Source organism: Melozone crissalis, unplaced genomic scaffold (assembly GCF_028551555.1).
Source record: "Melozone crissalis strain CALT ecotype California unplaced genomic scaffold, PUWL_Pcris_2 ptg000063l_1, whole genome shotgun sequence".
NCBI lineage: Eukaryota > Metazoa > Chordata > Aves > Passeriformes > Passerellidae > Melozone > Melozone crissalis.
The window spans coordinates 12,329,317-12,344,516 of NW_026535841.1; the positions used below are offsets into that span (position 1 = coordinate 12,329,317).

General features: G+C 43.6%; 1 protein-coding gene across 5 annotated transcripts in view; it reads left to right on the forward strand.

Moving 5' to 3' along the window:
- Positions 1 to 15,200, forward strand: part of CLIP1 (CAP-Gly domain containing linker protein 1) — a 59,752-nt gene that overhangs the window by 34,574 nt on the left and 9,978 nt on the right. For 2 of the 5 annotated variants that reach the window (XM_054289125.1, XM_054289127.1), the window contains 10 exons: positions 547 to 1,491; positions 2,606 to 2,722; positions 3,606 to 3,663; positions 3,896 to 3,979; positions 4,550 to 4,706; positions 5,267 to 5,432; positions 5,522 to 5,737; positions 10,113 to 10,250; positions 11,304 to 11,410; positions 13,602 to 13,725. In XM_054289125.1, coding sequence (XP_054145100.1) covers positions 547 to 1,491; positions 2,606 to 2,722; positions 3,606 to 3,663; positions 3,896 to 3,979; positions 4,550 to 4,706; positions 5,267 to 5,432; positions 5,522 to 5,737; positions 10,113 to 10,250; positions 11,304 to 11,410; positions 13,602 to 13,725 — 2,112 coding nt within the window. Of the gene's footprint in view, positions 1 to 546; positions 1,492 to 2,605; positions 2,723 to 3,605; positions 3,664 to 3,895; positions 3,980 to 4,549; positions 4,707 to 5,266; positions 5,433 to 5,521; positions 5,738 to 6,754; positions 8,969 to 10,112; positions 10,251 to 11,303; positions 11,411 to 13,601; positions 13,726 to 15,200 lie in introns of all 5 variants that reach the window. The other 3 variants (XM_054289124.1, XM_054289126.1, XM_054289128.1) reach the window with 3 other exon arrangements.

The window sequence follows — 15,200 nt, forward strand, 5'->3', positions numbered from 1 at the left end:
AGGAGGTCAAAGAAGTAACTTCCTAATTAGAATTAATTCTGGGAGCTTTTATGTAGCAAAAACTGCTCCAGCAGTCAGTGAAAAGCTCAGATAGTGCCAGGACACTATTTTAGAGAGAAGCAGATATAGAAGGGATTTCAGAGGATTTATCAGTTCAAAATGTGTTTATCAATTTCTGACAGTCTTATAGCTGGTGTGAGATGAATTTGGAAGAAATTATTTCAACAAAGACCTCAAGATTCTCCATTCTTTTCCAGTCTGCCTTAAAATGGTTCTGAGGAACATTTTGTTAATCATTGATAATACCCATCCAGGTAGTTTGTAAATTTTTTAGTAATTTATTTCTAGATACTACCAGAAGAACAAAGTTTAGTAAATTCTATGTTTATAGACAATAAAAGATGTTTGTCATATGAACTGTGGACATTTTTCCCTTTGTGAAGCAATTTGCAACGCTCGGTGGAAGCTTTTCAGCAAGGCCTGTGTGTCTCTGTATGAAATGTATCTTTTATAATTCTTCTTTTCTTAAAATGCTGTTGATCACAGGTGGCCACCGTGTCAGAGAAGTCCCGGATCATGGAGCTGGAGAGGGACCTGGCACTGAGGGTGAAGGAGGTGGCTGAGCTCCGAGGGAGGCTGGATTCCAGCAAACACATCGACGACGTGGACACTTCCCTCTCCCTGCTCCAAGAAATCAGTTCTTTGCAAGAAAAAATGGCAGCAGCTGGCAAAGAACACCAGAATGAGATGAACTCGCTGAAGGAGAAGTTTGGCCTTAGTGAAGAAGCCTTGCAGAAAGAGATCAAATCCCTTTCAGCTTCAAATGAGAGGATGGCAAAGGAAAATGAATCCTTGAAAAGCAAGCTTGACCACGCCAACAAGGAGAATTCTGATGTGATTGAGCTGTGGAAGTCCAAACTGGAATCTGCAATTGCCTCCCATCAGCAAGCAATGGAAGAGCTGAAAGTTTCTTTCAGCAAAGGTGTTGGGGCTCAGACTGCAGAATTCGCTGAGTTAAAGACTCAGATTGAGAAGATGAAATTAGACTATGAGAATGAAATGGCAAACCTAAAACTGAAGCAGGAAAATGAGAGATCTCAGCACCTGAAAGAGATCGAGTCCCTGAAAGCAAAACTGGTGGCAGTCACGGAGGAGAAAGAGCAAAACCTGGAAAGCCTGAAGACCAAACTGGAAAGTGTGGAAGATCAGCACCTTGTAGAAATGGAAGACACTTTAAACAAATTGCAGGAAGCTGAGATAAAGGTAAAGGAGCTAGAGGTACTGCAAGCCAAGTACAATGAACAAACCAAAGTTATTGATAGTCTTACACCACAGATCAAAGCTGCTGAAGAAAAGCTTTTGGACCTTGCTGCACTTGAGAAAGCCAATTCTGAAGGTAAATTGGAAATCAAGAAACTTAGCAAGCAGCTTGAGGCAGCTGAGAAACAAATTCAGACTTTAGAGACTGAGAAGGGTGATGGAATTAGCCAGGTTTGTATCAACATCCATCCTTTTGGTTTTCTTTTGCTTTTGTTTTACATTTGTACCCTTTTAATCTGCTATAGGAAATACATCACAGAAAAAAGGAGTTTTCCTGAAGGTGTATCTTGGGACCATCTGAGGAGGTTTAGAGGAGCAGGAACTGGGTCCTGTCTCAACAGGGTTTGCTGCTCCACCTGCACCAATCAGCAAAAGGAAAAAATTCCTTCTGCACTTCCTTGCTGCAGATCTGGGCATGTCTGTGCTGAAATCTTCCTGTTGTGGAAAAGTTGTTGGCTTGTTTGGGAGAGGGTCCACACACCCTAGGGCTTTAACATTTGGGGATAGACAAGGGGGACTTGGGACTCAGGGGGAAACATTTCCTTCATTACCTTTCCCCTCCTCTGACAAGGTGATGGGAGAGGCCTTTATAACAAAAGGAAGCACAGAAAATCCTGGAGGAGCTTTTCTTTAGGCCCAGGCTCTGCAGGGATGGTTTTGGCACTGTTTGACAGCGCTTTGGGGCACAGGCTGCATCTTGGTGCAGGATTTTCCTTGGGTTTGGATGAAACCTCTGTAAAGCTGATGGCAGTGAAGAGTAGTGGGGAAATAACTGGAAAAAGCTCCCTTAAACTCTTCACAGGTGGTTCCAAGATATCAAATTTTTACCTTTGACTCCTTTTGAGGCCACACTGGATTTCTGCACTGGGTGTGGTCCAGAGATTCCCTCCTTCTGTGTGTACTGATCTGATCAGCCAATTGAAGCACAAATTAAAAAAAAAAACACCAAAAGTACTGATTGAACTAATGCTGAAACTTTGAAATTGTGAGTGTGTTCAAAAATGTCTGCCATTAAATAATGTATTCACAATTAATGCAAGAAGAGCTAAATTTTAATGATTTCAAATCTATTCCAAGATGCAGTTAGTGCTGTGATGTATGCAGTCATCAGTGGAAATCAGATTCACTCACTTAACCCATCATGGTTTTTTCTTAATTTTCTTTTCTTTTTCATCTTAGAGTGATTTTGATATTACAGTTATTTCTTTCAGATACACCTTTTAATTTTCCTAATTTTTCATTCATGTTTCTCATTTTATTTACTCCATTTCATCACCTTTGTTAGGCCAGTAATCTGGCCAAAGAACTGCAGGGCAAAGAGCAAAAGCTTCTTGAATTTGAGAAAAACTTGAGTGCAGTAAATCAAGTTAAAGATTCTTTGGAAAAGGAACTTCAAGTTTTGGTGAGTAATACCCCAAGATTTTGACTTTACTCTTTGGATTTTGGGTTTCATGGTGAGAGTGTCATGGAAATCTATGGATCAGCTCTGAGCAAAGCCTTCCAAAGGTGTTTTACTCATGGAAAAAATGGGAAGGGTTTGTGGTTAATGGGATCTGCCTCAGAATAAAAAGAGCATTTCACCTCAGTGCTGCTTTATCAGGTGTTTTGTCTAAATAGAACTCATCTATTTATGGATTGCAGATAAAATTAAACCAAATCAAAAGCAGCAGCAGTTTAAATTTAGGAACACTTAATGGCCCTTTATTGTAGCTGTTGTGCCAATTAATGCTTGCTACACGCTTCTTATAAATGGTTTAAAAAAACATTTCTCATTTAAATAAATTTCCAAATGCTGTCTTGTTGGGTGGGGTTTCCCTGAGGAACTTCACTGGCATTAGTAACAAAACAATGGGAATTTTGGTCTTTCCATGGCCAACAGTAAATATCCAAACTTGGTGGAAGAGCCTCACTTGCCTTCCTGAAAATCCTCCCTTTTCTTCACTGTCTGGCATCAATTCCTGCTGGTAAAGCTGGAGAGCACTGGTGGGGGAGGGCTCACAGGTGTCCCCTGTGCAGCCTGGGAGCAGCAGGGATAGAAACCCCAAATTCTTGTTTCCCACCCTGGGCTCTGTGGCAGCTGATGGAGGAGTTGCTTTAAATCTTGAGGGACTTGCAGCCAAGGCAAGGGAAGATCTGTGCTAAGCTGTAACTCAAACACTTGAGATCTGTTTATGATGGGAGCAAAGATTGTTCTATTTGTACATGAAAAATACCAAATACAAATTCAGTGGTTGAATTGTTCTGTTACTACCAAGCCTTACCTTAAGTTTTTATCAATTTTTCAGAAAGAAAAATTTACTAGTGCAGCTGATGAAGCAGAGAATGTTCAACAAGCTATGCAAGGTATGTGCTGCTAAAATAAACAGAGAACTAAAAAGCTGCAGAAATTAAATGCCAACAAAATGTGTTTGTTAAACACTTTCAAGCTCACAGCTGATGTCCCAGCAGTTTCAGGGGCTGTGGAAAGGACAGGATTATTTGTAGCCTCTCTGAAGGGTGACCTACCTTGCAAGTAGGTAGAATTGTCTGCATTTCAGTAGTTACTAACTTTGTTTTCCAAATTTTACTTGCCTAGAAACGGTGAAGAAGCTGAACCAAAAAGAAGAGCAGTTTGCACTCATGTCTTCAGAACTGGAGCAGCTCAAGTCTAGTTTGACTGGTAAGGAAGGGATGAAATGGAATGTTCTGGAAATGCCTCAGCCTTGTGCTCTGTCGCCTGCAGGAGGCTTTGCTGTGCCTTTCATCTCCTTAGATCTCTGTAAAACCAGTGCAGGGGGTTTGTGCCCTGGAGCAAACCTTGACCCCAAGGCTGCCCCTGGCAGTGCCGGCCCTGCCCTGAGGCATTTTTCACTGGAGCTCTGTGCTCCCTTCCTTGTTCATTTTCTGCTGCTGTGGAACAGCTGATGAGTGACTTCACCTGCAGGACCTGCAGGTCTCTTCCTCCACTGCCTCCTTCCCCTCTGGGACAGCAGAACTTGTACCAACATCTCATGGCCTGGAGTGAAACACTTCTGAAACAGAGGGCTCGTGACCAGCTGCTCTTTGCTAAGAGTCCTTAACCTTCTGCTGCAGTTACCAGTTCAATCAATCATAATTTTTCTTTTTAAAGGGGTGATCTGTGAGGTCTGGAGCATTAGTATTGCTGGTTTTAGTTCTTTACAGTTCTCCAGCTGTTCTATGCATGCCCTTCCTGTAGAATTTACAGCTTAACCACCTTTGTTTTGCTCAGAGATGGAGAGGAAGCTGAGGGAGCGGGAAGAGAGGGAGCAGCAGCTGGTGGAAGCAAAAGCCAAACTTGAAAATGACATTGCAGAGATCATGAAGTCATCAGGAGACAGCTCTGCCCAGCTCACAAGGATGAACGATGAGCTGAGGTTAAAAGAAAGGTATTTCATCCCTGTCACATCTCCACTCCCACACTCCCAGCTTCTCATTTTATTTTTCTGTAAATATCTGAACAAGATGCTCCTGAGTGTCACATTGATATGACAAGTGAGCTTATTCTAGCAAACTAAATCAATCAAAGCAGTCTCCTGGGAGTGGTTTGAAGAGCATCCAACACTGATAATTCCAAAATTCTTACATAACATGCTCCTTATTGCCCACAGTAAATGACCTCTTGAATGATCCAGACTGTTTTGTGATTGTGCTCCATGATTATTTGATTACCTGATAAACTCAGTTCATTTAGATATATAAAAGACTTGGGTCACATTTTTGTGAGAGAAAATGTGGGGGGTTTTCCCCAAATAAAAATTGTATGTACAATACTGGGGAGAATATAACTTGATCTTCCCTGTTTAGCAGAACACTATCTTTTAAACAATGAAATCTCTTTTTAAATGCTTGGTCAGAATATAGAACTCCAGCACAATCTTGGCTCTTTCATCTCTGTGCTTGTGGTGCTGTCAGCAGAAAGTGATGTTCTTTCATTTGCTCTTTCCAGGCAGTTGGAGCAAATACAGCTCGAGCTCACAAAAGCAAATGAAAAGGCAGCTCAGCTTCAGGAAAATGTGGAGCAGACAACCCAGAGAGCTGAGCAGAGTCAGCAGGAAACTCTCAAGATTCATCAAGCAGAACTAAAAGCTCTGCAGGATCATTTAACAGACATGGTAAGAACAATTTTAAAAGCACTAAAACTGTGCAAAAAAATGGTCTCTCTGCTGCTCGAACTGTGTTTTACTGTCTTACCTTCCACCAGAAAAAGCAGATTGAGAGCAGCCAACATCAGTACAAAGATCTTCAGGCAAAGCATGAAAAAGAAATTTCTGAGCTGGTGGCTAAACATGATGCAGATGTCCAAGGGTTTAAGCAGAACCTGCAGGATGCACAAGAGGCACTGAAAAGTGCCCAGAGGAAAAACAGCGAGCTGGAGGCACAGGCTGAGGAGCTGCAGAAACAAGCAGAGCAGGCCAGAGTAAGTGGCTTTTGTCACTCTGCAAGTGACTTAAAGTTCAAATTTTCTGTCTCAGTGACTCGTTTTCTGTCTGCTTCAACCTTTCCTAGCCAGATTTGTGTAGTTTTTCTGTTTTGACCTTTCCCAGGGTGTGTGGGTATGGGTTAGGGAGGAGATGCCCACAGGACAAACTGGTTGTTAGTTCTGCTCTCAGTTCCACAAGAGTTGATGAGTTCAGTTCTTTAATAGCAGTTAACATTTTATGTTCATAGATCTGGCTCAGCACAGCCAGCTGGAGCCAGATGTCATCCCCTGGTTTTTTATATGCTTGCATTTTAAGATGCATTGTGAACTACTTCATTTAGAAGTGCTACACACCTTTTATTTGTAGTATGATCTGCAGCTATTCAGTGTGTGTAGCTTGACTTTAGCAATTTTAATTTTTCCTCCCATTTCTTTGACTTCACTGCTTGCTTTCATGCCTCAGCAATTATTTGCTATAATCTTTGCTGTATGATTTAGCAAATTATTTAGTGTATAAATTGACACACGATATTGACAGCACTGATGTGGTGTTTTGAATTAAAGGGATAAAATTAAAGGGATCATGACAACATATTTATGAGAAAATCATGAGGAGGTGAAACTGAGAATTGGAAGTCAGTTTCTAATAGAACTCCTTGCATTTTAATTCATTTAGAGTCTCATGAAATCATTCTGTGGCTCTTCTTTTTGAACAGTTTACAGTCAGTCAATTTATTGAGAGTACTTTTAGAAATTACATGAAATTTTGGATGGAGGAACCTTGAAACCATGATAATTTTAATATTATTTAGCCACTAAAAACCTCTTGTGGATGATGTGTGTTCTGTAATGTAGCAGGGGTGTCTGCCAGCAGAGTTCAAACAGACACAGTGTGTCAGTGTATACACTTTTAAAACTTTAATTAAGTTGCTCTATTTGCCCTTAAAGCACATTTCTCATTTGTCTGCTTGACTTGATTTTTGTTTTCCCTTCTCCCCGACTTTATTTCTTTAGTCCTTAAGCTCTGTGTTAGCCTCCTCCAGAAAAGAAATCGAACAAATGTCAGACAAGATGAGGGCTTTGAGATCAGAAAAAGAGACTTTGGCACAGGAGGGGAATACTTTAAAATTAGAGAGAGGTCCCTTGTTATCAAAACTTAAAGAATTGGAATCAAAGATTTCGTTAATGCAGCAAGACCAAGAAGAACTGAAGGCAGAAAATAAAAGAATCCTAAAGCAGAAGGAAGAAGCTGAGGCCAAAAGCCAGCAGGAGAGCACAGAAAAGGCAGCACTGGCTTCTGAGAAAAGCAAATTACTCTCTGAACTCGGGGCAGTGCAGGCAAGGCTGCTGGAGGCAGCTCAGGAAAATGAGGCTCTGCAGTCCTTGGAGTTAACCTTGTTCCAAAAGCTGGAGGAGCTTCAGGCCAGCAGAGATGCCATGGATGTGGCGTGTCAGAAACATGTCAAAGAATGGGAAGAGCTGGAGAGTTATCAGAAGAGACTTTTGGAAGAGAAAGATGCAGCTCTAAAAGACAAAGATGAAGTTATCCAGAAGCTGGGAAGTTCTTGTGAGGCCCTGGCCAGAGACCAAAGGGAGCTCCAGCAGCAAGTGTCAGCTCTGGCTGCAGAGAGAGTGTCAGCCCTGGGGGAGCTCTTGGCTCTGCAGGACAGACACAAAGCCCTGGAGGAGGAGCTGGGCAGGGTCTTGTCAGGCCTGCAGGAGGAGAAGGAGGTGCTCCTCAAAGGCACAGAAAAGCTGCAAGTGAGCTTAGACCAGGCAGTCAGTGAAAACCACGTGTTAAAAGTGAGAGAGGAGGAGATGCAAACCCAGCTCACCAAAGCCATGAAAGACACCAAGGAGCTGCAGAGTTCCCTTGAGAGCCTGACTCGTCTCCTTGAGGAAATGAAAGCCTCAAGAGACACACTCAGTTTGGAATGCAATCACTTACATCAAGAGAAAGAGGCTCTTTCCTCATCAGAACAGAGGCTTTTGGCTGAAAGGGAGCAACTTCTCAATGAAAATAAGGCAACTGCTGAGAAGCTTGTGAAGGCCTCAGCATATGCTGAGCTTTGTGAGAGAGTCTGCGCTGAGAAAATGAACAAGCTGACCTTGGAGAAAGAATCTGTCCTTCAGAAGTTGTTGCAGTTTGAGGAGCACAATGAGGCTCTTCTCCAAGAGAGGAAGGAACTGGAGACAAAATACTTGGAGCTTCTTGGTGAAAACGAGTCCTGTGCAAAGGCAGTTTCTGATCTGAAGAGAGAACGTGAGCTGGACCTCTTGTCCAGGAATGCTCTGGCTGAAGAGAATGCCACACTCCAAAATTCCATTGAAGCCCTGAAGGGAGAGCTCAGTAAGAAGACTATAGAAAATCAAGAGTTAATGGCCTGTAAATGTGACCTTTCCAATCTTCTGCAGAAGGCCCAGGATGCCAAAAGAGCGTTAGAAGCTGAGCTGGCAGCTGCAGCACACACCAAGCAGGTCCTGTCGTCTTCCTTGGACACCTGCTCCTTTGCCAGGGAAATGCTGACCAGGGAGAGGGATGAGCTGCAGGAGGAGTGTCAGAAATTAAACAAAGAGGTTGCTCTTGTGAAAGAATCCTTAACCTTGGAAAAGGAAGCTCGAAAACTGGACGAGAAATCATTTCTGTTGGGACGTACAGAACTTCAGCGGAACATCTGCTCCTTGGAGAAGGAGCTAGAAGAGCTGAGAGAGAAGAACAAAGTTCTGGCTGAGAAAACACTTTCCATTGAGGAGAAAGAAAAGTGTGAAATTAAACTGGTGGAGATAATGAGAGAGGAACAAGTCATCTGTGCAGAGCAGGAGCATGTCACTGCCAACATGAGGCGGCTGAAGAGCAACTTTGCCTCCGTGTCCAGAACCGCGGCCGAGTTCCGGGGCGTGCACAGCGGCATCGCCAGGAAGATGGATGTGCTGGAGCACGAGATGGAGCTGATGGAGAAGGAGGGAACTGAGTACCTTCAGGACCTGGAGATCCTGAGGAAGGAGCAGAAAAATCTGCTCCTCAGTCAGGAGGGACTAGTGAAGGAGAAGGGGATATTATTCCAGGATTATTACAGACTCCATGAGGAGGTTAAACTTTTAGAACAGACTAACACTGACCTCTCAGGCAAATTGTTGGAGTCTCAGGGCCAAAATCAGATGCTGCAGGAGCAAATGAAAAATCTGATTTTGAAAGTAAAAGAAATTGAGACTCTCCAGGCCCAAGCAGTAGTACAGAAACCAGAGGTATTGAAATTCATAGTTAAAAGTCAAGTCTGGGGCTGGTTCTACTAATCCTGAGCACTAACCCTGGTGTCCTGTCTGCACCTCCCTGCACACTCAGCACTTGATAACACACTGCACTTGTGGGCTCTCAGTGTGGTACCTGGAGGGTGTTGCAAGTTGCAACTGTGAGTCTAAAAGACACTTTTTTTTCTTTTTTTAAAATATTTTTAACTACAAAAGCCTCTATTGTTGCTGAATGTTGCAAGAAAACAACATAAACTGTGAATAAAAGGAAGTTGTGTTCCCTGAATCTGTGAGGAGATGTGGAGCAGCTCCTTCTGCTGAAGGACTCTGCTACATAAAATTTAAAGTAGTGATAGATAATGTTTTCAAGTGGATCTTTGTGTAATTTTATGTGCAATTACAGTAAACTACCAACCTGAGTTACTCCAAAAATATGAAAGAATGTGCTGCTTCTGTAAATTGGATAAAAGCAGCGTGAGAGGAAGGGAAAATGTTGACAAATCTGGAGTTCTTTTTATTCACAGAAGTGTTTTGTATTCACCACCAACAAATTCTTTATAAAACACTTTGATTTTCAGTTTGTGTGGCTTGAAGCCCAGAAAATCACATGGAATGCAAATTGGGATCAGGAGATCCTATAGATTACACCTGCCTAAGTATTTTAATATCATTGTGAAATATTTCCTTTTTGAGGCCATAATGAACAACACTGAAATAATGCAATAATTGGCTTTATCTCTAATTCCATTGTTTTCCAAATATTTGAGGTTTTGTATTTCCATATTTCTGAAAATACACCAGGCTGTTGGAAGTGAATATCTGTTGAATTACTACTGCCTAAAGAGGTGAGAGCAATCACAGTCATGGTAATGAGAAATCCAGGAATTAAAATTCCTCAGAGGTGACATGAGCATGGGTTTATAATGTTTCTGCATGGAATTGAATCCTCAGTTCATTTTATACTTTATGCAGCTCCAAAATTCAAATAAATTCCCAGTTTAAGTCCTTACTTACCTGGGAAGCAGCTGACAAACCACAGAGCTGTGCATAAAGTATTGATCTTTTGCTGTCAGAGTTCCTGTTGGGAATAACTGGGTTTTTCCCCACCTCCCTTTATATCCAGGTGGCCAAACTGGCAGAAGATGTTTCCCAGGCAGTGGAGCAGGTGACCAAGGAGAAGGATGCCATTCACAAAGAGAAGATTGAAACTTTGGCCTCTTTGGAGAACTCAAGACAGACAAACCAGAAGCTGCAGAATGAAGTAATCACATTAAATTCTTATCTGTGAAAAGTTCTGCCTGCTTTGTGAGAGCAACTGTTGAACTGTAGAGAATTGAAATAGGCAGGAGAGGATTCTGTCATTTTCCCACTGTGAAAAATTCCTGGATGAGCACGGAGTGATGGAAAACGCCCATGGTTTTTTGGTCATGGTTATTTTGTATTTTGTGGTGTCAGTCCAAGGTGCAGCAGTTCCCATTGGGATCTGTGTCCTGTCCATGTCTTCCCACCACTCTGAGCTGCTCCAGGGCCTGAGGAAGGGGAGGATGCCCTGAGCCTTGGCTGTTCAGCACTGCCAGAGCCCTGGGGGTGAGCACTGGGGAGGAGCAGCTGGGATCTGCCAGTGCAGAATTAGGATTGGTGACGTTCATGTGGGAGGGGTTCCCTTCCTGGATTAAAAAAATCTACAGGGTCCTGCAATGCCATGAGAATGGAGATTATCTGTTATGTAATAAATACACTCTGGTGCATGCAAACAAATCAGCTCCATGAGCTGCTGGTGTTTCTGTGGGGGGCACGAGCTCAGGAAATCCGTGCCCAGCACTTTGTCCCATGCAGCAACATCTGTGCAGGGAATTCATCTCCTGGGGGTGCAGGCACAGCATTCGGCCCTCCTGACTCTCAGAAAATAAGGTATGGAAAAGCAGAATTCATGAGTTAGCTTAGAGGCATAAAGATCAAGGGGACAGCTGGTTTTAACAACAAGCTCTGCATTTAAAGAACAAATAATGCTCTGAGTGCTGCAGCAGTTAATGGAGGTGCTTTGGGCTTTACCTTGGGGTGTTGGCCCCACATTCCTGGAAACTGCTCTCCAGTGGGCTTGGGATTCTTTGTGCTGCTCTCTTTGAATGCAGAGGTCTTGTAACATCTGTAGTTGGACAAACACATCAGTCCAGACAGGCTGGGTTGATTTAGGGGCTAAAGATATCGAGATATATATAGAGACAGATATAGATATATATAAGATATGTAAGATATCTATATCTATGTCTTAATGGTTTCATTGATGTAATGAGGGGTTTTTTTCCTCTTTAAGTTGGACATGCTTAAACAAAACAACCTGAAAAATGAAGAGGAACTTAATAAGTCAAAAGAGCTTCTAAATCTGGAGAATAAGAAAGTGGAAGAACTTAAAAAGGAATTGTAAGTATTTAATTGTTAAATCTGTTCATTTTTGTGGGTACATTTATCTTTTTTTTTTAAAGTGTCTTTCAGCAGCTTTCTGGTATCCTGACTTATAAAGTAGATATTGGGTCAAAATTGTTTGCCAAATGTTTGGCATGTACAAAACTTGACGTGAAAATGTTGCTACTGAATTGCTGAAGGGAATTAAAGAAATCCTTGGAGAATAGTTTGAAACAATTTGTTTGTTGGAGGGTTCTGCCACCCAAGGGCACGAGATAATATTAAAATCTTTATTAGAAGAGAATTCTGATTTAATTACAAGTACACTTGGAGTTTTAGGTGGCTTTGCTTATAGAAACTTGACTCTGCTTTTGTTTTTCATTCATGGCTTTGTGAAGTTTATTTCTGTGTATTTATTTCCTAAATGGTGTAAACCAAATCCTATATATGGGATATAAAACTCGAGTTAATTGTTCTTTATGTGAGCTGCTTCATTGAAAACCAACATTTGACATATCACAGGCTCACAGTGTGTAACACTGGCCACAAACAAATGAACTGAAAGCATTTAAAATCATGAAATTTGCCCTGTGGAATCTCATTGCAGCAAAGCTGCTGCTGTGCCACAGGGAATAAAGATCCCAATTCTTGGGGCCCTGCAGGGGCTGCACATCCCCAGCTCTCAGAGGGGTTGCACATTAAATCACAAACCAATTTCCACCTGGGCTCCCAGGGGAATTTCTTGGCTCATGGAGCAAGAGCTGGAATCTCACTGACAACTTAAGAGCAGCTTTGACTAATTATTATTATTATTCTAGTTCTATTTGTCATTTTGTGACATCTGTGGTGACACCAGGGCACAGGGGCCACCAGCTCACAGAGTTCAGTGTCTGGCTGTGGCTTTGGAAAACCTGGAGACCTGCACAGACCCCTTTGAGAAAGGCAGGATTTCTTTCCAGGAATTGTGGAAAGGCAGCAGATATTGGGCTGTAATTTGCCAGGCAGGAATTATTTATAGGAGATGCTGCCCTGAGAATCTGCAGCACCACCAGGTGTTTCAGGACCCTGATCACTCTGAGGGGGTGAATTCTGTTCTTTCTTAGATTGAAGTGGCCTCAGATCATCAGAGCTGAGACCCTGGGGACAAAGGGAAGCTTGTGTAGTTTTTAATTGATCTTTAGTTGTTTTGTGTGTTGCCCCGTTTTAATGACAGTAAGAATTAGCCTGGTGCCAGGGATTCCTGAGCAGCAGAGAGCTCCAGTCCAGGGGGATCAGGGTGGGAATTTGCCAAGGTGAGACCAAGTAGAAGGAATGGTTGAAAAATCAGTCCCATGAGATGCTGAACTAAAATCAGACTTTTGTCTAAATGTGCCAACAGACCCTTGTATTTTGAAGTGCGTGAAGAAGTTGGTGACGTAAGGGTTCTTCTCCTTCTCACAGTTATAAAAGTATTTTTAATATTCCAGTCAAGTCTGTAGTATTGGCACACAGGAGTACTGCATCTCCTTTTTAAAAAAACAAAAGAGTAATAAAAATTACTATTCAGTGAAATTAAGGGTATCTTTTGTGCTTTTTGAAAGATGTCAAATCTTAAAGATTTTCTGTTAGTCACTCATGTTACAGCCAGCATGCTAAATATTTTTAAAAATTTCTTGCAAATAAATGTATTTTAAAGGAAATTATAGTCATTAGTAGCAACACAGGCTGATGAAAGCTGCAAAGCCTTTTTTCCTTCAGCTTTGGTTTTGTCTCATTTGCAGTTTTGTGTTTGTTAAAATAATGGAATATATGAGGTTTTGCTTCCTGTGATCCTGCACTATTGGATGTCAGACCTGATAGGGAGTAGTTAAATAAGTGGAGCTCAAAGCTCTTTTTTTCTATTGCCTTTTTTTTTGGAGTTTTCTTTCTTTTTTTATGCTTTTGAGCAATTGTGTTTTACCTCTGGCTGCAAAGTTCAGGCTGCAGACACGGCCAGCGCTGTGCCCTGCACAAATCCCAAAGCCCAGCCCGTGGCAATCCCGGGTACCTGCAGCCCTGGCAGGCTCATCCCGTCCCCGCTGTCCCCGGGGTTGTCACCGCTGTTCCCGCTGCTCCCAGCCCCGTGACCCCGCTGGATTTTGTGGATTTTGTGTTTTCCCCAATGCGAAGCCGCCTCTCTCCCCCGGTTTCTCCCGTTGCCGTGGTGACGATGCTCTCTGTGTGCTCGCAGCGAGGCGCTCAAGCTGGCAGCGGCTCACAAGTCCCAGCAGCTCGAGGCTCTGCAGGAGGAGAACGTGAAACTGGCCGAGGAGCTGGGCAGGAGCAGGGACGAGGTCTCGAGCCACCACCACAAGGTAGAGCGGGGCCGCGGCGGGGGGAGCCCTGCTGGGGAGGAGCAGAGAGGGGCTGGGAATGCTCAGGAATGAATGTGGAAGCCACCTGCACGGGGAGGGTGGAAGTGCAGGCTGGCAGGAGGTTACATAAGCCGGGAGGGTACTTGGGAAGGCTCGGGAATGAGCAGAAATGAAACGTGCTTTAGCCAAGTGTATTAACAGAGAGCTGCTATTTCTGTCGGGAGTGATTTTGTTACGCAACTGTGGAAATGTCCATCCACCACTAAGGAAATGAAGCTTTTTAATTCTTATTCTTGCTCTCCCCACTGAAAACAAAGAGGATTTAGGATGCATTTCAGAATATTGTGTAAAACTAGGTTGGACATGTGTCTGCTCAAACTTCACCCTGTGCTGCAGCCAGGCAGTGTGACCCAGGGAACAGAACCCCTGCAAGGTGTTTTGCTGGTGGTACTTAATTTTTTTTACTTTTTACAATTATATCTGAACATGTGTTGGAATCCTAAAATATGGGCAAGTCACTCAGCTTGTGTCACTGGTACTTGCCAAAAGATGAAACAGATTTACAGCCCCTAATGTGGTGGGTTTAGTTCTTGTGAAGCAGTTCCAGTGACAGGCATGCTGTGAAGGAATCTTTGGAAGATTGTATCCAAAAGATCCAAAAGCAGGGATGCAGGAGACTGAGGTTTGTGTCCTGCCTTTCTGGAGAGCTCCTGTGCAGGGAGGGGATCCTGTTCCCCTGACAGGGCACAGACTCTTCCACCCTGCAACAGGCTCAATATTTTTAAAGCCAAGAGCTGATTTTTCACCAAGGGTCCTGTTTGGAAGTCCTGAGGATGGGTGACTCCAGCCCTGGCTAGTTTGTAAATCCCTTTAGCTGCTGGCAGGAGTGATGCTCAGGCTCCTTGGTCCTCAGGAGCCTTGGGAGGTGAGGAGCAGAGTCCCAGACGTGTGGGCTCAGCACTGACTCATTCCCCATCTGAGGAGCAGAGTGGGGAGGGCACATCCCAAACAGCCAGTGGGAGCTGCTCCCCACTCCCACAGGGTTTCCTAAATTATTTCAGAGTCCTTGAGGCAACCTGTTATTTTCAGAGAGAGTTGTAACTCCAGGATTGGGCAGCATTGGTCAAATCTTCTGCATTTTGTCACCTGGAGTGGCCCCGAGGGAGGGGCCCTGAGCCATGGGCTGGCTGTGTCCCTGCCCTCCCTCTGTGCCTCCCTTGTTTGCAGCTGCCCTCGGGGAGCATTCCTGCTGTGGGGCTGTCAGCAGGGATCCCTCTCACTGCCAGGACAGGCAGCTGCAGTGTGGGAGCACAGGGATGGAGCTGTGTCAGCCCAGCCTGTCCTGCCCGTGAGGAGATGCTCCAAGAGGGTCTGGAGGATCTGCTGGAGCTTGGCTGCACAGCCTGTTTGCCTTCTTCAGCCCTTTGTGTTGCACTGTGTCCCCTGCTGGAACATGGGCTCTGCCTGTTGCAGTT